Source organism: Hirundo rustica, chromosome 12, assembly GCF_015227805.2.
Source record: "Hirundo rustica isolate bHirRus1 chromosome 12, bHirRus1.pri.v3, whole genome shotgun sequence".
Classification (NCBI taxonomy): domain Eukaryota; kingdom Metazoa; phylum Chordata; class Aves; order Passeriformes; family Hirundinidae; genus Hirundo; species Hirundo rustica.
Window position 1 is genome coordinate 20,306,911 of NC_053461.1, and position 24,652 is coordinate 20,331,562.

Genomic DNA, 24,652 nt, shown 5'->3' on the forward strand with positions numbered 1-24,652 from the left:
GCACGGAGCCCCGCCGCCCGCAGCCCCTTCCGTCCGGGCAGCCCCGCTTCCCGCAGCCCCGCTTCCCGCAGCCCCGATTCTCCACAGCCCCCGCTTCCCGCAGCCCCGCTCCTCGGGCAGCCCCGGTTCCCCGGAGCGAGGCTGCGGAGATGGGCGGGGGTAGCCCGAAGCCCCCCGGTAGCCCGAAGCCCCCCGGTAGCCCGAAGTCCCCCGCAGCGCGGCTCTGGGCAGAGAGCGGAGCCCGCCGCGGGCTCACCCCCAGCCCTGCCCTGCCCTGCCCTGCGGAGCTGCCGTCGCAGGACGCCCAGGGAAGGGCCCCGTAGGTGCCAGCCCGGCCTCGTCCAAGGAGCAGGCTCAGGCCTTGGTCACTAGGCAGTTAACATACCCACCGAGAGCTTCCCCTTTCTTTCAGGAGGAAGATTTCAGAGTATTATTTCTATAAAAGAAGGAGCAGTAACTATAGAGTGACACCATTTGTCACCAGCTCATCAGCACAGCTCAATGGTTGTGCCCATTTTCAGGCCCCCTGCAAGGGACCCAGAACCCAAAAGTGCAGGTGGGATGTTCAGAAGAGCATGGAACCCTCCCAGTTCACCCCCAGTCCAGCAGCCCTGAAGCCCCCCAGCATCACCACCCTCTTCTCCCCACTTCAAGTCACATCTCAAATCCTCCTCAGCCCAGCCTTAGCCCTGAACAAACAGCCCTGCAGCTATTTTTAAAGACTTTTGGGAAGCTTTAACTCCACGCAAGATGTAGAAATGTTAAATACTTTGGCACGTTCTTCCCTCCAGGGTTCACGTTATTCCTCCTTCAGGCAATAAAACTGCTGTGGGAACCACTGAGGAGCTCAGCTCACCATGTGCAATGCTTTTTTTGTTGTTCTGCTGCTGTTGGGAGAGCTCTGAGGGAGGAGATGGCTGGGGATGAAATCCTGGCTCCAGTGGAGGCAAGGAAAGGTTTGCCCTTGGCTTCTGCTCGGTTCTTGAGCACCTTGCAGGGACTGAGGGAGGTCCCTGGGGACTCAGGTGTGGCAGCAGCACCCGTGAGACGGTGCCTGAGGTGAGGCAGAGCAGCCACTGCTCCTCTCTGGCCTTGGATGAGGCGTCACTCACGGCTGCACAGACCCCAGCTCGCTTCCAGAACAGACAGAACTGCTGGAGAAGAGCAGGAAAGAGCCCGGGGCCCCTTGCGCAGCCCCTACACGCGGCAGCCGAGCACCTCCAGGAGTGGGGTGTGCAGCTCTGAAGTGCATTTGCACATCCCCTGACACGCTCTGGAGCGCAGGAGCAGCTCAGGGAGGATCGGGAATTTGGGGATTGGGTGGGCTCAGGATGACATCCAGCTCCTTCTCTGGGTGATCCCCTCGGGGCTGGGTACTGGCCCCCAACAGCCAGAGATGCTCGTGGCCCCTCACAGCCCCTCAGTCCCTATTCAGGCAAAGCTGCAGCTGCTCCACGACTAAAACCCATACACACGTGATTTTGGAGCAAAGAAGCCTGTGAGAATCAAAGGGTTTTCTGAGTCATCCCCCCTACTTCTTCCAGCTTTAAATGTTCAGGGATGCCATAGAGCTGGAAACATTTTTATTTTAAAAATACATGCTTTGGGATAATCAAAAGCACAAACACTAAATAAAGCTAAATTTAATTGCATTTGGGTTTACTGCTGGATCTGAAATAGCTGTTTTTCCAATAGCTATCTGGAATCACAACTTTATGGTCCCCAGGACAGAAGAGGTCTGGCAAAATGTCAAGCCCAGGCCACAGCTTTGCAGATGGAGCTGCAGCCGCCCCTGAAGTCATGCATGGCTGCAGCCCACAGCAAGCACTGCAGGCTGGAGAGCCAGGATATGGTACCTGGCTGCTCTTGCACGGGAATTCCTCTTTATCCTGGAGTTTTTCCCTAGTCCTCACCTCTTGCACTCAGCCTGCAGGAAACTAACTTTGGTAAATCTCAAACCACAGAGATGAGCAGAGGAGCCAGAGAAACTGACTTGTGTACGCAGACAGGCAGGGAAGGGAGGATCAGTTTGGATACTGCAGTCTTGAGTTCCATAAAGCATTCACAGCAGAAAGAGAATTTACACAAGTTCATGCACATATCAAGATAATTTCTTCTTTTCTCTTCGCCTGGTTTATCTGGGAACACACTAAATTTACTCAGTGTTAGAGAACCTCTCACATCGTGTCCCTGAAAGGTTTACGGGACTCAAACCATTTCCTTCGAATCCCCAGTTCACTGAAATCCATCGGCCTCTGCTCCCATGGCCTCCAGCCCACACCAGCACTAGAGCCCGAGTCAGGCTCATCCAGCTTTGGGAGCTAAATCCTGGAAAAAGCCTGAGTTTCCTGGCATTAAGCCAGTACACATTTCCATCCCCACCATCACTGGCACTCCACATGAAACCCCAGAGCCTCTGCAGACACATCTCAGAGCACTCTGGGATGTCACCTCCTGCCCTGGGGTGAGCCCTGGGATACAGCAGCAGGGCTCTGATCAAATCAACGAGCTTAAACCCGTTTAAGCCTAGAGCAGGCCATGGATGCTGCTGATCCTGTCATCCAGGCTGATCCTTCATGCAGGCAGTCCCACCCAGGCTGTGAGGCTCCCAGGGTGGATGTCTGTGGTTGCTGCAGGGAATTGCCCCGCTCCCACCTGCCCATCGCACACAGGCCACACCGCCCTGCACATCCCAGCCCAGCAGAGGTGACAGAGGCTCTCCCCAGGCACCTCCCCGAGGAGCCAGGTCTGTACAGCCTCCCAAGGACGCTGTTTGTGCTAAAATGTTCATTGCTTCATCCCATTATGGCCTCAAAGCCCATAAAACCAATGGAGCCTGCCCAGACCCTGGGAGTAACAAGCTGGGATAATAAAGTGGAAATATGTATCCATGGGGTTTTTAACAGAGGCTGCAGGTTCAAGCTGTTGGGAGATGATACAATAATTCAGCCACTTTTGGGGGGGATCACTACATTTGTGTGTAACTTCAAGCTGTTCATGGCAGTGCCCTGAACCCATCACCATCAATAAGGAATGAAAAGCAGAGCAGAGACCCAGAGCCCTGGGGCCGTACCTGTGGCACTGGGATTCACACCTGCAGCAGTGACAGGTGTTATGGGACCCGCACAGCCGAGTGACACACTGAGCATCACCTCCTGGCACCTGGGATATCAACTAAACCTTTCCAGAGTCAGAGGTGCGGATCAGCAGTTAATGCCAGGCACAGCACTGCCTGCAACCCCTGCACACACACTGATGCTTCTGCCCACTAAAGGGAGGCACTTTTCTATTTCAACAGAATATAAATAGCAAGATCTCGCTGAGATTTTGTTAAGTAAAGATGGAAGAGCCATATCAAAACCAAGTTTTAATATATACCCATATGCAAATTCTACAGCTATTTGCACATGTATATAAAGGGAAGTGAATCACATTTGGTGTTCATCACAAAATCTTAGCCAAGTGATATGAAGGAGGCTGCACGATAATTCAGTATTTGAGTATCTAAGGAGGTGTGTTTGGGAATGCCCACAGAGCTGAGGGTGTTTTCACACAGCCCCCATTTCTCTCCCACAGAGTACGTGCAATGAAACCCCCAGCCCAGGCTCCAGGAATGCCTCTGTGGGGCCAAATAATTAACCAGAGCAGTGAGCTTTCACTACGAAAATGAAGCCCAGCTACATTAATACAAACTTTTCTGCCTCACTAATTACTTCCCATTTGCAGTAATGTGTTTACCTTCTCCTCCCTGAAGCTGGTAATTCATCCTCTTCTTTATTTAATTCCAGGTGGCTGTTTTAGACCCAACTCACCAATTTGTCCAATCATTTTGAATTCAGGCTCTCTGGCTCCTGCGATGCCAGGTGGGACAGAACCACAATTATTCTTTTCTCTGGGCAGCAGAGCTTGTGTTGGGCTTGCCCAGCAGGTAACTGTGATTCATCTTCAATTCTTCTGTTTGTGTGAGGTGATCCAATTCCACAATATCTGCTCTCTACCAAAACAGACCAACCTTCAACCAAAAGATTTTTTATTGTTAACTCCTGCCAGCAAACACAGCACCCTTGGAGACGTGGCCTTGAGGGTCCCTGACACCTGCATGTCCCCAGCGGCCGCAGGTCCATCCCAGGGGTGCTGAGCCCACGCCGTGTCCAGAGCTGGCACTGCCCGCTCCCGGCTGCCAGGGAACCTCTCCAGCCCAGGCAGAGCAGTGGCAGTGACAGCTCACCGTGTGACAGTTCCCCCAGTACCAGGAGGGAAAGGCTGCAAACAGAGCAGCACCTGCTCTGAGCAGGCACCAACAGCTATCACAGCCTGGGCAAATCCCCTCTGCCTTCAAAGCATTCCTGCCTGCCAAAAACAATCCAATAAACTCCCAAATATCTGCAAAGCCCAACAAAACCAGGTGCGTCCCCTCAGCCCAAACTCCTGGTGAAGCCCCAGCTGCCCATTTCAGAGGTACATGTGGTGGGAGCCAGCAGGGGAGGCCCGTGTCCAGCAGGGTGACTCTGCTCCTGCTTCTCCCCCATTCCCAGGATCGCTGCCTTTCTCACGGCTCCGCTGCCGGGCTGGGGGAACAGGACATCTGTACTTTTTGATTATTTTGTTTCCACTTTGGCCCTTCTGTCCTGGCCTGAGGGACTGCTCCATGACTAAATTAATTTCCTCCTGAATGGACTCCCTGCCCAAAGCAGCCCTTCCCAAAGCTTTCCAGTGCCAGCCCAGCACCACCCTGGCTGCAGTATCAGTCCTCCTGGGAGCTTCTGCCCTGCTCCCCATTCTCCAGGGAGCCGCAGCCATCGGGAATCTGCCTTGGATCCACTCTGGGAATTGCTGCAGAGAGGCTGGACCCACAGCAGGGTGGGATGGAGGGTCCCCAGGCCCCCATCTCGGGCCGCAGGGTGAGACAGAGGGTCCCTGGCACCCACAGCCCTGCACTGCCAAACCAGCGGGTGTCGTGCCAAACACGGGTCCCAATCGACCCAGTGAAAGGGGGGATGCAGTAACTTTCTGGTTACTGACCCAAAGAACACAGCGGTGGGGTTTTCCCCCTCGATGGGGCCATGCTCAGCCCCAGCAGGACCCTGTGCCCCACCACTGTCAGCGCTGCCTCTGCTCCCCTGGCCCTGACCTGTGCCCCCAGCCTGGCCGCTCCCGCTTGCCCCTTGACTCAGTGACGGAGGAGCAGAGCTGCCCAGGGGAGCAGGGGACAGCACAGTGTGGGGAGGACACTGTGTTTCCTTCTCTGTTGTTTTTTCCCTTATGTTATGCGGTTCCTGTGAATCTTGGGTCGGTGAGATGTGCAGCAAGCATTATTTATGGCACCCGGGGGATCAGCAGCCACTCCTGGCAAAGGCTGGAGCTGGCAGCACCCTGGCACTCTCCTGGGGCTGGAGCTGGCCCTGGGGCTAGCAGGAGAGCCTGGATCCTGCCCAAGTACCCACTCCATCAGGGTGGGAATGAGGCATCAGACCATCAAATCCACGTTTTCCCTAAGCCTCCATATTGCCCAGCATGTCTGCTCCCTGCATTCCCCCCCTGCACCTCGCCTGTGTCTGAGCCCACTCACATTTGTCAATTCCACAAACGCCACCGCCCTCCTCTGGCACCAACCCACAGCCCCGTACCAGAGGAGGGAAAAAACTCCATCTCAGGAAAAGGTCACCAGCTGGGACTTTAAATGGTGATGACAACAGTAAGTGATATAAAAAAATTCATCTTGACACATTGTCAGCAAACCAGTCTAATTCATGCCCGTATTTAATGTGTCAGCTGCTCCGTCCCTTCTCCTGCCCCATGGAATTCCACAGCTCCCGTGGCAGCGTGGCTCTTCAGCTCATTCCCAATGCAAATGTCAGTACCTGCAGCCACAGCAGCCGTGGTGTCCCCACACCAGTGCCCTCCCTCACAACAGCAGCTGCTTCACAAAGAAAGCCCTTTATGATACCAATTTACATTATTACCATTCACTGGCCAACTGCAACCAACTCCAGTGCCTGATGTGAGCTGCTGTGACAAAAGGGCAGCCCTAAAGCAGACATCAATGATTCTTTCAAAAGGTTTGGTTTAGTAAAAAAAGGAACAAATCAACACAACCAGATTCCTGCTTTGCCTCTGCATCTCTCCACCTCATGCTTACGATAGTTTATATCTGCCACGACTCAGCCTGCTCCAAACACAAATATTCCTGGGAACCATGGCTTGAGGAGGATTATTTCTGAATCCCAGCTACAGTCTGAAGCCAAGACATAACAACCCTCAATCTTACTCAGATTTTGTGCCTTCTTTGCCAAGTTCCCACTGACAGGCTCTGACCAAAACTTCAGGGCTCAGCAAAAGCACCTGAATTATTTTTCATGTTTTGCTTACAAGCTTTATTTTTCAAAACCTTCCCTAATGTTCAGGTTCCTTGCATTTCCTTCATTTTCTTGCACTGCTTTATTGTGTCACAAAATTCCACCACCTCCTAAGGAAGATCAGACTTTTCCACGTAACTATTTGCTTGAAAGCCAGAATACTGCGTGTCCAACAACCTTCCAACTTCTTTCCATTTTGAGGACTTCAAAGTGAAATAACGATACATAAAACTAAGTTTACACAGACATATATAAAAAAGCCTGTTAATGTAGGACAGAATCTCCCCGCGTTCCTCAGTCCCCGGCTGTGCCAGGGAACTGGGGCACCAGGACCATCCCCAAACAAAACACTGTCCTGCAGCTGCTTCCAGGAGGGCAGGAGAGGCTTCCACAGGACGCAAGCAGGAGCAGCGGCGGCACACAGACCCCGGTGCTGCAAGGGAGCTCAGGCACAGGAGGCAGGTCAGGCTCCCGCAGGGCTCTGGCACTCTGTGCCCAGCCTCAAGCATCAGTGGCCCACGGGGCCGTGGGCAAACCCGGCAGCCTGGTCATTAAGGCAGCTGGAGTGGCAATGATGTGAAAAGACAGCATTTTACTCAGTAGCCAGGGACTCAGAGAAGGGGAAAAAGCCAGGAGGTGTTTCCCAGCTCGGGCACTCCTGCAGCACTAGCTCCTCTTCCGCTTGCCCTGGAGCACCGCTCCAGCACTCTCGGGGATTCGCGGCCGACGCAGCTTCCTCCTGCTCCCTGCCACGGCCGCGGAGCTGCTGCTGGGGAAAAACAGAGAAGGGTGAGAGGGGTTTGCAAGTGCCCTAAACACAGCACACGCTGACGCTGCACAGAAGCACTGGGAGCAGCACACAGACGCTGCACGCAAACGTGTTACAGGTGATGGGGAATCCTGGCGTGGTTTGGGTTGGAAGGGACCTTAAAGATCACCTCATTCCACCTCTGCCATGGGCAGGGACACCTTCCACTATCCCAGGTTGCTCCAAACCCTGTCCAGCCTGGCCTTGGACACTTCCAAGGATGGGGAGAGAAATATTTCTCTGTCTTCTCATTTGAAGAGAGTGACAGCGCCATAAATCATCCCACAGATCCTGAGCCTGCAGGAACAGGGTCATCACAATGCCTCTCCTTCTGTCCCCAGAAAGCAGTTTGGAACCCAGGGAACAGCAGCAACCCCCCAGATTCCTTGTCCATAACTGAGGACAATGCCTGGCACTGACAAAACCGTAAGATGTTCTATCAGCAAAGGCAGTTTGGGTCACAGCTGCCGGGAAGCAGGACGAGAGGTTGGTCAGTGTTACCCCCAAAGGACTGCTTGGGGCCTGCAGCCTTGCCGGGCACTCTCCTCATTTATGGACAAAGTATTTTCCACAGAAAACTCAACAACTGGTTTATTTTTAGTCACAGTTAATTTTAAAGAAAAAATCCTTAAACTAGCTGTATGTAAATGAAGCAGCTGATTTCCATCATTCAGCCTTGGAGCTTAAAATTCCACGTAGTGTTAACATGAAAGATGCTGCTAATCTGTCAACAGCTTTTGCTAATTAAACATTCCTTTTAAGCGCACTCTGTTTTATACCATCTGCTAGGCTGAATCCATCCTGCAGGGATTATTCATTTGTCTTAAACTGGGAATTCACAACTGAAAATAACAACGGAAAACTCCGAGATGCTCGAGTTGCGCTGAGTATCACCAGGAACACACTGAAGATACTGGCAGGAACAAGCTGTGTTCCAGAGCTGCACCACGATGGGAATGGGTGTCCTGCATCCCTGGGACCCTCAGCCACGCCCAGGGAGGGCTGTGTGGCTCCCAGCAGTGAGATCCAGCCAGGACTTTGGTGTGGGACATTCCCAGAGCGCTGAGCGGAAGGACCTCAGGGACCCACGGCCCTCTCCAGCTCTCCCCAGTCCCTTCACACAGGTTTCCATAGGGGAAACAGAAACATGACTCAGAGGCTTGCAGACATTGAGATTTTAACAACCAGGAAGTGCTCTTTTAATTTCAAACTGAAGTAAATCAAAACTGATTCTTGATTCCAGCATGTTCAACTTGTCAGCCTCACCTACAGCTCTGTCAACAATGGAATTACCAAATGTAACAGAAGATCAGATTTAATTTTCCATAAAACAGGACCTACATTCACTGACTACTCTGTGCTTCCCAGAACTGCGGGGATTCTCCAAGCATCTGACTTTGCTGAGGCATTTGCTTCTCCAGGATTCCACCAACTGCAAACTACAGACCTAAACCCATCCCAAGGCGCAGCTCCTGGATATTCTACTCACCTCTCAGAGGATGCGGAACACGTCTCAGACCCTTCCACCTCCGCCAGAATGTCCGAATTGGTGCTGAAGGGGAAAATAAAATGGATGGAAATTATTTCAGCAACACCTTTAGCAATGCAGGGCTTGATTCGGCAATGGCAGCAGAACCCCTGGATGAGACCAACCCCTCTAGCAGCAACAGCAATGAGAAATAACATCAACCAAGAGCACGGTCCAGAAACTTCTATCTCTGCCTCACTTCATGTTCAGTCATCCCTGGGGTCTCATTACCATTATCTAACACAGAAGACAATTCTGTGTTCCTGTCTGTTAGGTGGTAACTACACCACCTCTGTATTCCCAGGCACCAGAAAGTTTCTCTGGAGAGGATCTGCAAGATGTTTTTGGGGGTAAAGTGTATCTTCTTCTTTTAAAGTCACCCAAATAAATCAATGTGACATAAAATTTCTGTATGACAGCAGGATTTTTTTTCACCCTTTTCCTTTTTGTCTCCCCTGTGAAGTGAGAGTCCCCAGCTGTTATTGTGGAGATAACTACAGGACCAACAGGAATCTAGCTGGACAAACAACACCAGGTTAGAGTAACCTCCAACACATGCACATTCAGTCATACAGATAAAAAGGAAAAAGATACCAAAAATGGATGGGGAAACTTCTGAAAGTCAACGTTGTTTTTACTCTCAGAATTAGAAGCCCATCAAAAGCTCATTTTCGGTGCACGAGTGGATGCCCAGGGAATGAGTTATCATCATATTTCCAAACCTCACTCTGATGTTCCAGCTGCATTTTAAAAAAGAACTGGGGAGGACACAGGGCTATTTGTGTGCTTTTAGTCCCCTAAAATAGAAAAAGAACAGGTTTGAGGCCTGAACATGATGTACTTCCCTGCCTTGAAAACTGCAGCATTTATCACCCGCCGCGTTTGTCACCGCAAAACAATAAAACTGAAAAAAATCTGGCCAATGCTCAAACCAGTAACGCACGGTCAGAATTCACATGTGGAATCCATGGTCTAGGCCTACCAAACTTTTTTAAAACCAAGTACAAAACGTCCTAGAGCGAGTTCCACCTTTGGCCTACACATGGAGCTGTGAATGGGCCCTTGACGCCACAGCCATGGGTCCCCAGAGAACCCAATTAACTCCTACGCCCTAATTGCAGTCAGAGACTGAGGAGCTGCAGTAGCTGTACAAACCAGGGTTCTGAACTTCCAGCTGGAGCCAAAGCCCTGAGCTTCAGGATCTCTTCCAGCATCCCACTGCTCCACGCCCACTGAAGCAGCATCCCGGCTCTGCCAGACACGGATTTCAGTCACAAAGCCTGAGCAAGGCTGCATTTGGAGCTGAGGTAATTATACACCTTTCTGACACATGCCAGGGGACAAAAGTCTTTGAAAATTAAAAAAAAAATTAAAAAATCTTAAATATGCCACAGTTGAAAAACAACTATCAAAAAAACACTGTAACAAAGGCAACTTTGACTACCAACTGAATTTGCTTTTAAATTAGCTTTTCCTTCCCCTGAAGAACACTCCTCCCTCTTCTTAGCATCAAATGATTAGCCCTTAAATGGAAGATTATGAATTAAATCAGAGAAACAGCTGCCTCATTCTGAAGGATTTTTTTCTATAAATTTCATCCTACAGAAGTCAAAGAGCTCACAGAATTTAGAATTTTTGTTTTGTTCATTTCTTCAGTGTTTTCTGCCTTTTCAATGCCCCAGAGGTATCTACCTACATTGCATCCAGGCACAGCAAAACACCCTTTCAGACCTTCATTCAGACTCCAAATTCAAGACAAATTCCCACAACAGGTTTTCTGCCCTTTTCTTAACTAGAGGTCACTAATCTCTCCCACTATTTCACAGATCATTTCCAGATGAGTCAATTTTTACAGCAATATTATTAAAGCTCTTCACCTAAACTGCTCAAGATGCAGCCAGCATCCTGTGGCAGGGTGATCTGCACTTATTCATGCCTCCACACCGGGAAAAATGCAGCTCCAGTGACTCAGGCAATTCCCCAGGTCCGTTCCTGCAGGATTGGTTTCCCTGATCCCTTACAGACAGTCAACCAGGAGTCAGCTCTTCCTTTCTTGACCATCAGCTGGGTTTGACTCCCACCACCCCTCGCCTTTCATTTAAGATAAACACACCACTCTAAAATAGAGAGAAAAAAGCTGATGTAAGTGTGAATGACATGTCTTGTTCTAAAACTGAGAGGGGCAAACGGCTCTTTGAATTGGTTTACTTTAAGGCAGATTAAGTTCCTCCTCGGCCTGGGTGAGCAGCCAGCATCCTCCCATCCCTCCATCCCACCAGGCTCTGGGCACGTTTTCCCTCAGTGCTGGCACACGCAGTGAGCTCCAGCCCATCTCGTTTTCCCGGTGGCATTTGGAGGTGAATGCCAGCCCCCAGGAGTGAGGGAAGCAGCTTTCTCCCTCCACAATCCTGCCTGCACTGCGTCCCCTGTAACGACCGGGATGAGCTCCTGCTGGAGCAGCCCAGGCAGTGTGTCATGTCTGAGATGAGCTGTGCAGCATGACATCTTCCCTGGCCTTCCAGAACCTCCTCTTCAGACCACGTGCCCACCACGCCTCACAGCTCCTGCCATTTGTTACAGCTCAAAGTTTTGGGAAGAAAAGTATGAATCAACAGCATAGCAGAAAAGTATCATCATCCTTTCACAATGAAGCCATATCTGAGGCCAAAATTCACAGATCAAACACTCCTGTCTAACACTGTGATATACAACAATCTCCGAGCCAAAGCAGTGCAAGATTTATTAAGTAAAAAAGTCCTGAAGAACTAAAAAAGGCAATTATTGCCCTGATGAACACATTTTCATACACTTCTCTCATCTGACAGCGGTGGCCAGGGTGCAGGACAACGCTGCCTTCAAACTCAGACTGAGGCAGCTGCCCAGGAAGAGCTCACACAGCATTTCCAAGCACTCCATCCTGCCAGCTTTGCCAAACCCACGTCACCCATTTCAGAGAGCTGCTGCCATCCAGTGCACTCCTATTTCTACCTCTTCTTCTGCTGATGAACTAAAGCCCACATTATGTAAAGCACATAAATCCAAGGTTAAGTGACCTGCTAAATCCAGATCCTGGATCCTGATCAATGGCTCCTGAACTCGCTGCCAAAAAGCCCCATATACTGCAAATGAGGCCCCCTCCTTGGGCATGAACCCCTCCTGGCACACACTGCGGTCACTCTGGGTATTCCAACAGCACAGGGATTTACACAGACTGGGGACACAGCACTTTCCCACCAGGATTTCACAATTCTGACTGTGTTTCAGCCTCTCTGACAAGGCCAATGTTGGGTTTTGTCTGCTGTTCAAGTCAGTCTAGTCACCAGGAACCGACACCTGTGTTGAACACAGTTTTAAGAAAAAATAATTTGCTTTAAAAACTGCGTATTAACCCCATTGTATAAACTACTTATAATGGAATATTTCCCTTACATAGCTCATTAACTGGCTTATCATTGTTCCTCCTAATTTCTTTCCTAATGTTCCAATTGTTTAAGTAGTTGCATAAAATTTGGCTTCGGTCCCAGAAACTCAAAGAATACCACAGGACTATTCATATGGAGCACTGCAGTCCTGTGGAAGCCCTGTGCAGCTGTGACTTCAGAGCTTTGAAAAATTACCCTTTCAAAGCCATGGCTGTGTTTTGGTGCTTATCTGTAACGAACAGTTTGCTCTCTTGGTGGGATCATCAATCTCTCTGGAGCACCAGCACGTTTGGGGTGCTGCTACAGCCTCCACGCCTGGCCTGGCTCTTTCCTCCAGCAGGAGTAAAATTCTCATTTTCTCAGTTTTAGCATGGACCTTTGAATAATATCAGTTCATCAGTGATTAGTGTACAATGGATGAATTTCTAATCTTGACTAACTACTCCCTTAGCATGTAATTACATGAGACTGAAAAAGACCTTATGAAGAAGAAAACAGGAGAACCACTGATTTCTTTGAACCAGCTTTTTGCAGAACAAACATTTCAACTCTGACTTGCAATCTGTTCTGTTATATTCTATACGCTACTCAACATCCTCATTTTGTTTTAATTCGTCAAAACAACAGCCTTCCATTTAGAGGTGCCCTCCTCACAGGAACACAGCACGCAGATTTGGAACTCCAAATATATTTCCAATTTTGACATTTCATTGTGAAAAACATTTACTCTTGGCAAAGGATACCCTCTCGTTATCAGAAAAACACAAGCCTCAGAAATTCATTACTTGATGCAATACCACAATACTGCTAAAACCATCAACATCTAAATCATTCTTGTTTGATTTGTGCTGGATTTATTTCACCACAATTAGCAAACACCAGCCCCGTGGTAACCAGCCAGTGATAAAATATGTCTTTCTTTCCTGCAGTTTCAATGACTACACCTGCTTGTTTCAGCCCCTGCCAGCGCTGCCCTAATCCAGGGCCCTTCTGGAGGAAGAGCTGCAGTCCTGGATGGAGCTGCACAGTCCAAAGCTGGTCCCTGGGCATGGCAGGACCCCACAGGCCTCCTCCAAGAGCCCAGCCAGGAGCTGGGCAGTGCCCTGAGCACAGCAGCCCTCCTGCCCCTTCAGAGCAGCTAGCAGGAGCACAAACAGCCCAGACAAAGAGCACATTTGACTCTTCTCAGTAAGCGTTCCTCTACCTCAGCACTTGGAAAGGGAGGGACTCCCTGCAACCTTTCTTTATTTCCCAGAAAACCCAGGAAAGCACTCTAAAGCGCTCCTTAGCCAGGTGCAGGTTGGCATGAGGAACACTGTGGTCAGACAAGAGGGACCTTCCATCATCACCAGGCAGCACGTGCCACTTCAGCTGAGCTCTCACTGCATTACTGCTGCTGCTCCCGTGTCCTTGTGCGGTCCCAACGCTGGGGCTGGATGCAAAGGAGGAGAAGCTGCAGCTGATGCCCCAAGGCTCCCTGGGCCTCTCCAGCTGCCCCTGCCCTGGGCACTCAGGCCAGAGGATCACCCAACCTCTGCAGGTCAGTGTGTCCCACAGAGCTGGGGGATCTGCTCCAGCACCACCTGAAATGAGACACTCCAACATCAGGAATGACAATGTGCGAGTTCTGTGTGAATCCAGAGCCCTGGGAGGGACCAAGAAATGAGCAGCAGAACAGCTCCCTGATCACAGGGAAGGAAAAACTGCTGTCATCATTTACATCCTGAGAAACTGAGATAAACCTAGTCCCGGGCTCACCTTAAAGGCTTGTTACACATTGGACAGCAAATAAACTGAGCTGCTTCCTTTGTCAATTTTACAGAGCCAGTTCAGGCAGAAAGACACAGATAGCACAGAGGGGAAGGCCAGAGGAGGGGAAGGGCTTTATTGGTCTATAAGGCAGGTCTGAAGCCAAACAGAAATGCAGTGATATTCTGAAAGGGCAACAACGACCCTTCCTGCCTCCCCAAGTGCTCTGCCAGCCAGCATATTGCTGTTTACTGACAAATATTTACTGTATGCTCCCACTTATTCAAGGAAATGGAAACAGGCAGCAAGGTTTGATCCTGCAAAACAAAGACATTTACTGTTTGATGCTTTCTAATCCCTGTTAGCTGATCTCCCTGTTCCAAAGTCTCCCTAGGCTTTCACTCACACTTCAATATTGCCCTCTGTGAAAGGGAGCCCTGATGATGACTTTTAAAACCTCTTGACTTTTACAACCTCTTGACTCTTTAAACCTCATGATGATTTTAAAAGCCCTTTGTGAACAAAAATGACTTTAGGAAAATTGATTTCTGTTAAAATATTTCAATTAGATTGCTCTGTTAATGAAGCTAATCACTACTCTAAGTATTTGCAGAACAAGGAGGAAGAGGCAGGTACTAAGGGTCTAAGGGGTGGGAGATCAAGAAATGTCACTCCTAGCTCAGATGGTGACTTTCAGCTACTTCTTATGATTATCTTCCACTTCTAAAAACACAGGAAACCCTTTTATTGCTGGTAATGTAGACCTGCATTCTCCTCTCATTTCTGTTATCAGCAAGATAGCAAGATTAGCTCTCTTGCTTTTAGACACATAGCAAAACCCAATTATTCTGCATTTGCTTCCAGTGACTTTTCCACCTTTGCTCCAGAAACTGGGGCCACAGGTCCTTACAGCTATACTGCTTAAAAGACTGGGGCCGTATCAATTTTGGGACCTCTCTAAATAAAACATCCAGCAGACGGAAGGTGAAGCAGTGGAAGGGACTCACCAAACACACTCCTGGTTCCTCAGACATTCCACTCCCTGCTTCTGTATCAAAAGGAGCATTTACACGTGCAATCCCTAGAGGAGAACAACAGCAGTAATGCAGTGAAAGCGCAGCTGAAGTGCTGCCTGGAGATGATGGAAGGTCCCTCTTGTCATTACACACTGCTTAGAAAATTCTACATGTATTTGAGCTCCATCCCTCAAGCTACTGAACACCAGGAACACGGTGCAGAAGGAATCCGTGGGCACAGCTCAGCCCCCTCCTGTGCAGCTGGATGCCTGCAGTGCTCCCTGTTACTGCCACAGCTGCTCCCTGTCAGCTCTGGCGCAGCACAAACCGGGCAGGGAGTCCCTCACGAACCTGCTGCTTGAGCCAGAGGACAGCGAGAACTCAGGAGAGGATGATCTCTGCCATTCCTTCAAACCATGAGAGTCACTTCTTTGGCCATCAGGAATTTCTGCTTGGAGTGCCTGGGCTTTTCCAGGGACAACGGCTGTGTGATGCTCTTCCCCAGGCTCTGCCAAGAGGAAAGACACAGATTAGAAAAAATGATAATGCAAAATACTATTGCTTAGGATTCTGCAGCCTAGAGATAGACTTTTGCAAAAAAATTAAGTTATGCACATTTAAATACTAACATCTCATTCCCACATACTTGTTTTCCAAAACTTTGATAGTTTCAAAAGTTGAATTTCTTTTCATGTATATTTAAAAAAAGAAACCAACCAACAACTCCCAGAGAACCAGAAACGTTTCACTGCTGAGTTTCAAACACAAGGAGAGAAATAAAGGGTGAGGATGTGTTACACATTTCATAAGATGGAACCTTATTTCAGAAATTAGCACACATTTAATGAGCACTGTTAGCTGCTTGTGCTACCTATTCCCTTCAGCCCCTGCATCAGACAGCTTGAGCTCTAAGTTTTAGAGATCAAGTTAACAGGCTTATTTTCAGCTGTGATTTACTTCCTTCTGCAGCTAAGACAAGGTCAGCGCACTGACACTTCCATTTCAGCAGGAAAAATAATTTCTAGACAACACAACGGACAAAAATTGAAAACCATTCTGCTGGTTTTGTGTCAAGTGTTCTGTTCAATGAAAAGATGAACAGTTCTCTGAAAAGACACCTTCTTCCTCTCCAACGAGAAAACAGATCTAGGTTAAAAATCCTGGTATGAAAAGACAGACTGCCCTTATGCCATACCCACAAATATCTGCAAGTGAGTTACTTAACTAAAAATGCCTCAGGACACGAAGCCCTCCCCAGACCCGTCTCACCGATGATGACTGGTGATGACAGTCACAGATGTGTCCCGGCTCCAGCTCAGGGCCCAGGCCATGTTCCTGCTCAAACTGCTCCGACCTTTCTGCTCCTCCAGCAATGGTTCAGACAGAAACGGCCAAGCAGAACTTTAATTAGAGCGTGGAGGGGCTTCACAATCAGCTCAGCTTGGCCTTTCTCTCCCACTAACAGGCATAATTAAATATCAGGGGCATATTTTTGTCTGCTGAAAACAACCAGCACATCCCAGCAACTCGGTTGTCCAACTAATGAAACAACTCTGAAATTAGCAGGGTAAAAATAGCAAAGGCCTGTGCAATAATGCAGCCCAGCACAGCTAATATTTATCAAATCAAATTATTTAGCACCAATATATATCAAATCCTTATGGCACTTCCCCTTAGGCAAAACATAGCCCCATGTGTACAAGTTATAAAGACTGGGAAAGATATTTTAAGCTTAAATATGAAAAGCAAGATGATGTAAATGAGGAACAGATGAGTAAAATGTCACCACAGACAGAGTGAGGTTAAATAACATCAACCAATAGTACAGGAGAGGACAATGGAAGAGATGGAGGAGGGAATTGCAATAAACGAACAAACCAACAAAACCCAATCAAACCAAAGGTCTGTTTTAATTCTGTACAATTCCACCACTTCCATGAGGTAAGGAATGCAGACAAAGCTTTGGCTCTACCAGCTGTTACCATCAGGCCATTACTGGCTTCCTCCTTTGCCATGCTGTAACTCCCAGTTTAATTAAAAGGCAATTGCTGTTAACAAGGAACCCTGAGGAAACAGGCTTTAGGCATCTGTTTCTTCCCTGTAAATCACCTTTTTGCTTCTTCAGTTGTTTACAAACAGTCATTTGAGTGCAGATGTTCTGCATAAAACTCAAAACTGAAATTCCAAGGATTATTGGAAGCTCAGAGAACAAAGTGTAATAGAAATTGTGCAGGTTTGCCAGAGCCAAACGAGGTGCTGCCACATTCTGAACATGATGCAGGATGATACATCTGCTCCAAGTAATTTTCTACCTGATCACTCTTGTGGAAAAACCTCTATGGTTTTACTTCAGCTCTTCTCAGAGCCTGCAGGGCAGCACACATAGGAGACAGAAACCCCCAAATCCACAGCAGCCCATCCCTCCCTTCTAGAGCTGGAAATCACAGCTGTCACCCCATTATCCAATAACACATTGCCTCTATTTCTGCTATAGAAGAGAACAGCTTAAAGTCTTTTATCCTTGAGGTTCCTTAACTTTTCCCCTTCACACGGAACAGATTAAGCACTGCATCAAGGTCTGCAGGAAACAATAAGGATAAAATTCATACTATTATACTGTTTTCTTCATTTCTTTTTACTCTTCAGGGCTCTGCTGGAAGAGCCAGCTCTGGAGAGAGCCACAGATTGTCAGCTCAAGAGCACAGGGATTTGTGAGAGCTGGGGCAAACTACACTGCCATGTTTTCCCAAGGGTACAGAAAACAGCACATCCCATCTTGGCCGGTGGGACTCCCGCCAAAACACAGTCTCTTAAATAGATTAGAAATCCACAAGTTCTATTAGGCTGAGGAATGCTCTTCTAAATCCCACATTCAAAGACAGTTGTTCCCTGCCAAAGCAGCCAGGAAGCACAACCCAAAGGAGAGCAGAGGATCCCGCAGGCAGCAGGCTCAGGGCACACCCAGGTGAGGTTTGGTGCTGTGGGGAGGAAGGAGAAGGAGAAGGAAGGGGCTGGAGGCTGCTCCTTCCTCCCACTGTGAGCAACTGCAGCCATGCATTCCCACTGTGCTGCAGCATGTGAAAACAAAACACAGCAACACCCTGCATGAACAGCCCAAAACAAGCCCAGGGATTCTATTGCTTCAGTCTCAGGACAAGTAATTCCTGAATCCAATCCCCACAAACACCTCTGCAGCTCCCTTCTGCCAACCCCTCTCCCAGTATTGATCCCGGAAGGCTGAAAGGCAGCAAGCAGCACCCACCTTCCCCTTCCTTCCAGAGTGGTCATGTGGCCACCCTCAGCACCTCCAGAAAACCTGAACCGGAACCTGACAGCCCTTTTCAACAACTGGAATGTGCCCCAGATAAAGCACATCAAACTAATATATTTATGCTCATGTTCCACACTAAAATCAACAGTAGTAAATCATTTTAGGGTCTGTTTGATCTTTATGCTGATTGGGTTTTTTTCCCCCCTCAAAGGCTCTAGAAGAACAGCAACAGATGAAAGACCATTTCTTTGGGAACCCCACGCTTCTCAGTGTGGCCCAAGAGGGAACCATACTAAATGTCACTGACCTGCAGCTGCTGGCAGCTCTTTGACAGAGACTTCCTCTTTGATTGGAGCACCTTCTGTTTTCTTCACACCTATTTTCTTCCACCGTTTATTTACTTGATCCACCAAGAACTTGAATTCACTTCGGTGTTTGTTTCCTGGAAGGGAACAGAACGTCACTGACCGCCCCACAGGACTAAGGTGTGGCACAAACACTGAAAGGACGTGAACAGAAATGGACACAAAAAACTGAAATAAAAGCATTTTTGTTACAGCAGATGAAAACCAACCCAGCACCGTGATATATTCTACATTTTATTAATGATCCAAATCTGTGTCTGTGCATTTTTAGAGCTACCCACAGTCCAGAGCACTGGCACAAATGAACACCCGATGCTCTGTGCCATGCCCATTACTTTAAGTAAGTTAAAGTAAGTAAAGTTTACTTATTTTAAGTAAGTTAATAATGCAAATACTCCCTGCACTTTCAATCACTTGGTATGTTTTAAGCATTCCTCTGCTGCTCAGCCAAAGCAATGGAATTGTTTAACCTTGGTACCTGAAGTGCTTTACTCAGAGGCTGGGAAAATACCTGGTGTCCTCAGCAGGGTGCTGTGGATCACCTAAGCCTGGCCAGGCAGGGAGGGAACCCACTGACAGGAGGAGCAGGGCTCTGCTCCCAGGGAACGGGGACAGGATGAGAGGAACCAGCCTCCAACTGTGCCAGGGGAGCCTCAGGCTGGACATCAGCAAGAATTTCTTCTCAGAAAGGACTGTCAAGCATTGTGTCACCTCCCTGAGGAGCCCATTCCAAAGGCTGACCACCCTCCCAGTGAAGAAATTCTTTGATGTATTCTATGATAAAACAGCACCAAGTTCTGCCCCACAGAAGGAAACAGATTTGACACCGACTCCCTTTCCCCGAGTAGCTGAAAACACCACATAAGGCCAAAAGTTCTGTTAATAAAAAGCAAATTCTGTCCCAGATGTCGTGTCTGAGTCGCTGCACTCTCATTACAGAATTCCTTTGGTGCTTCAGTTTTTCCAGCATTACTATCTTTTGTTGTTCTGGCTCATGGCAGAACTACAAAGCTTCTTGAAAAGAAATGTCCTGGCACACAAGCACTGTTGAGCTGTGCTGTAAATCACTGTGGTGCTGAAACGACACCCCAAGCACATCCCACCAAACTGCAGCGACGTAAACCAGCCCCAGACAGAACAACAAACATCCAAAACACAAGACAGAGCAGCAGACCTCCAAAGAACGCGGCAAATGAAAAGATTTATAACCAGAAAAGGCAACCAAATAATTTTTTTCACTTCCTTCCTTTCCTGTAGATTAACTCTTTAAATAGAGACCATGAAAAATGCAGAATGGGCTGAGGGTGTCCCGAGTCCTGCAGAGCAGAAGGAAATGACAGTGGCTGTAATTGCCAGGCAGAGCTCCCAGCCAGCTCCCATCCTCAGGTTCATCAAGCCAAAGTATTAATTGCTATTTCATAAACAGCAAAAAAAAAGCCAACAGTGCAATGTGCAAATTGCCAAGAGCCTGGAAAAGTGCAAAGAAGCAGAAAAAAGCATTTTCTCCCCAACAGTTTGTCCTGCCTTTCCCCAAGGCTGTTCACAGCCCCAGAGTGTTTTTTCAGATGGAAAATCAGAACAAATGCACATTTGGGGGGTCTTATTCAGAATTTACACCACAGTTCATTCATTCGGCTGGGAATTAGGATTTGGGGTGTAAATGCTGTAAAATAAAAGGGGAAAAAATGCTTCATTGTGCAACAAAACTTTTTAAAGTCCATCTCTTTTACAGTGAAATAATGGCATTTGATAAGAGTTCTTTAATCTCAAATTACTCTTGAGTTTTAACAAACAGTTCTTCTTTCATGCTTATGATTTCTTCCTTATTGTTTTATGAGAAATAATTACCTGACACCAGTTACCATTAGTCTCTTTGGTCGGTATTTTTTATTATTTTTAAAACCATATCTTCCCATTAAAATATTTTTCTATCTTCCCCTTTTTCCCATTTTTCTTAACTTTTCAATTTTCAGTTAGTCTGCTTGAGACTATCAAGATCTCCAAGTGATTAGTTTTGTAGCCATGCCCTTTTAGCAATCTAAACTCAATCAAATACCATCTTTGAAAAATTAAGACAGTATTAAATATAGTTTTGTTCTAAATGTGTACAAGAGGCCAAGAAATAAAAGCAGGAGCAGGAAGGCCAGCCCCCTGTGGGCTCAGGAAGGCTTTTCAGAGAGTTCTACTGCAGAGGGCTCCCAGTGACACCACACACTGCACATCCCACACCCTGCTCTGCTCTCCTCGTGTCAGCAAACATGGCAAGAGACTGAGAAAGAACAAAGTGCATAAACAGAGATGCCTTTGGAGGCAATCGGTGTGTGTATCTTAGCTCAAAGGAAAAGAAAGTGAATTTCAAAGCAAAATGAGGTGAAATTTGCATGTTACTTACGATACTCAGTATGAATCTCATCTATTTCTTCCTCTGTCTGGTCCTTTGTGAAGGTCAAGCTCTACAAAAATCACACAAATGTTTTTAACATAAATAAAAAGACGATAAAGCTGCAGACTTTGAAATTAGAGACTTAAAACCAGAAGAAGCAACTGTTTGGTTTTTTCCCCCCAGCTTTCAGCACCTCATCACATTAATCCACATTCACAGAACATATCCAGTGTCCTGCCCTGCTTCCCCCGAGTCACCGGGACCAAGGCAGCCCATGGAACACCATAAAATATTTCCTAACGCTGCGCAACGAACAGGCTTCAAAAGTCACCAAAGTATCAAATGTCATGGGAAAAGAACAGGCACTAGTGCCGATACGGAAGGATGGAATTTGCTAGCTAAATCCTAGAGAATTCTAGGAAGCAAAGTATTCCCCACACTGCCATGGAGGGTCAAAATCTTCCAGTATGGCCAAGGAGAACGTTACTCAAGAATTTTTATTGCAATCAAAATTTGCTTCTACATAAAGGGTTTGGGCATAAAGCTCAGCAGCACAGCCAGGACTGCCCAGGACAAACGTGTGGTGTGAGAAAATCAGGTCCATCACAGGATGCTAAATGTGAGCTCTAATATGCAACCTGGGAATTCCCACAACAAAGCAAGAGGCAGACACTCAGTGCCCACCCTGCAGTTTCTGCTGGCACCCCTCTGTGAGAACCAGGAGCAGTCACTTACATTCTCCCCAGGTTTGTTACACTCTAGCTGAACCCGAACCTTCTCATTCTTCTCCAGCTCTTTAACAACCTCCGCAACTGTTTGGAAGTACAAGAAAGGGATCGCTGAAACAGGAGCTGGGTAATAAATAGCAGTAACAGCACAGACTGAAACTACCCTGAATTTAAAACACAAAAACAGCAACAGCTCTCCGAGAGGGAAAGCTCAGGCTCCAATCCCAGGCAAACATGCTGTCCTTCCAAATCCTCCCAAAGCTCCCTCCTGCACACACCAGCGCTTGTGGCACACAGGCCGCCGTTCAGAGAGACTTTCCATTTCATACTGGATGTTTCAGTTTCAATCATTGCATCGACTGTTTATCTTTATCTGTCCCCCAAACCACCTTCCAGGGCAACACAACCATGTGCAGGCTCAAGGGCAAAGCCCACAGAGGAATTACAACCGGCTTCAACGATTGTCAGACACAACCAAAGCCTATAAACAGCATAACTGTAACATTTAACTAGAGCCACGGCTACGCAGAACCCTGCACAGTTTACTTTGACATTTACGTTTACAAATCTGTTTCTGCACTTCATCATCTCCACAGCACTGCCAGACAGCTGTGGGCAGTTATTAAAATAAACACTTTACCATACAGCGAAGCAGAACAAAAGTTTATTAAGCTGTGAAAGAATAAAACCTGTTCCAAACTGGTTCAAGCACTCTCCAGGAATCTGGCACCTGTGCTTCCTCGGAAGCTCAGCTACTCGTGTTACACAGTGACCTGGGGCTCCCTGCTACCACCCAAAGTGCACGTCTGCATCCTACGTGTGAGTTTAATAATTCACCCTGCGTGCACAGGTTCTGGACACAGAAGAGGCTGGCATTATTTAGGGGAGAGCAGCTGAAGGGCACACCACACACCCCAGAACCCTTCCTTCACTCTGCATGAACGAGGCAGACTCAGTGCCACCCCACCCCAGTACGGAGGGAAGGCTCACCCCGAGTACTCCCAGCAGCTTAGACAAGTATTCTGCACTGATCTTGACTCACACAAGATAAATCCTTCCAGCTCCAGTTCTCCCACCAGTCAAACCAGCATTACCCCAGAGGTAACGGAAGGGCAAGAGCAGACTGATGGTTTGTGACGGCAGCAACCTCCCTGCAGCCTCTCACTTACCTGATTTGGGATTTAGGGAATCACACTGAGCATTGTACATGTGCACAAACTCCTGGTGTCTCTTAATGAGCTGCTGGCGGGTGCCAGAGGTAGACAGACCGTGTTCCTTGAGCTTCTTCCTCAGATCTCGATCCGACAGCAGGTTATAAACAACCTTGGACATCAGCTTCCTTTTGTGAGCAGAACTGCCAAAGGAAAACAAAAGAGACTCTATTTAATTAGTACTCCTATGAAAATCAAAGTATTTACAATTACTTAAGGGTACTTCACCCACCCAGGATAACACACACAGGAAAGAAACTTGGGCTTTCCACCCCAGTAATGGCCATGGCTTACTTGAATCAGCTGGAGAAATATTAAAAGCATTAAAACATCCAGCCAAAACTTGAATTAGGAGATTTTTCAGCCTTCTAGAAAAATGTCCTTGAGAAAAATAGCCATGTACCTGAAGGCAGCAGTTCCCAGCTAACAGAAGGGTGGTTTGGTGATACAGAAAGAGACGCTAAAGATAAGTAACAGTGCTCTCAGAGAAATAACATCTAAAGCCAAAATTTACTGCTTTCCACTGCTTTCTGACAGAAGGACTCAACATTCTTGGCACAGCTGGGGAAAACATCTTAATTACAGGAAACTGCCAGAGAAAATTCAAGTCCTAGTACAACTTCTGTCACCTAAAATTAGCCTAACATTTCCTGACAGCAGACCTGTCAAATTAGCTCAGGCTGCCCTACACCTCCTGGTGAGATACCCTCAAACTAGGAAAAACAAAGGGGCCAAAACCCATCTACATCTTCTGAAATTGCAGTAATTCACAGAGCAAAAGCATTTAATTAGACATTTTTCTTTCTGCAGCAAAATAAAGCTCAGCTGCACTAGTCTGGATTAGAGAGCAGTTAACAGCTTTCCACTGTGAAAATGAGAGATTTATTTGATAACTATTCAGCACTTTCAACTTATTACATTGAAAATTTCAAGGTTAAAAAAAAAAAAAAAGTCTTCTACAAAAAACTGTCAATAATTCATTTACTCTCATCCAGCTCTATAGCATGGCTGGTAAAAAGAAGATGGATTACCACAATACACTCTTCAGGGAAACTTTTTTCAGATTCTTTTGGGAAATATAAAAAAATCTGACTGAATAATTAAATTAAATCTGTTGGGAGTCCTACAGAAGCTCGGTGCATATTCCAGCTCACCAGCAGCATGACCTAAAGCGTGCTGACAGCTTTCCAGCAGTCAGCCACAGGAAAACAGCTCACAACAGGTTTAAATCCTAATGTTGGTTGGGTTTCCCCATGCTTGAGAAACACAGTGCTCTCTGGAAACACACTAACACACTGGAATTACCCCCCTGGAGCTCCGGGGGGCTAAATTAGCAGTTCTGCTGGAAGTGCTCAGCTGTTAACACAGCCTGCTCTGAGGATAAACAGAGCTCACGCTGCTCAGAGAAGCACTAGGGATGTGCTGCTACCAAACACCACACACCAGGCACTGCCCCACGAGTGCCAGTCCCCAAGGGCACTGTGGATGTGGCACCTGCTGAAGGCCTAAGCAGTCTAGAGATTAAATAAGCAGCATTTCAAATCCTGTTAGGGACACGGGCGTGACAACAAGATGGATCTGGCTTATTTTCCCATTTATTAACAACAGAGAAAGCACTAAACCACTCCAAATGGAAATTAAATGCAACATCACATTTCAATATGCATTGACCATTTTTCCATCTTGAAAGTCCTTTAGCTTACAGACTGCACTCTAAGCATGACTGGGCAAAACAAGAGCTTTAACACAAAATTACTTTCTAATTCAAGGTTCAGGGGAATTGGAAAAACAAGCATTGAAGTACAAATCCTCCCA

General features: G+C 47.5%; 1 protein-coding gene across 2 annotated transcripts in view; it reads right to left on the reverse strand.

The window, feature by feature from the left end:
* Nucleotides 1–1,741: 1,741 nt before the first annotated feature.
* The window catches only part of RAD18 (RAD18 E3 ubiquitin protein ligase), a 32,105-nt gene continuing 9,194 nt past the window's right edge, over nt 1,742–24,652 (reverse strand). The window contains exons 7-13 of one of the 2 annotated variants that reach the window (XM_040076188.2): nt 22,796–22,980; nt 21,634–21,710; nt 20,908–20,968; nt 18,458–18,592; nt 15,231–15,387; nt 8,654–8,716; nt 1,742–7,125 (exon numbers count right to left, since the gene is read on the reverse strand). In XM_040076188.2, the coding sequence (XP_039932122.1) occupies nt 7,023–7,125; nt 8,654–8,716; nt 15,231–15,387; nt 18,458–18,592; nt 20,908–20,968; nt 21,634–21,710; nt 22,796–22,980 (781 nt within the window). In that variant the 3' untranslated portion in view covers nt 1,742–7,022. The remainder of the gene's footprint in view (nt 7,126–8,653; nt 8,717–15,230; nt 15,388–18,457; nt 18,593–20,907; nt 20,969–21,633; nt 21,711–22,795; nt 22,981–24,652) is intronic. The other variant, XM_040076189.2, reaches the window with a different exon arrangement.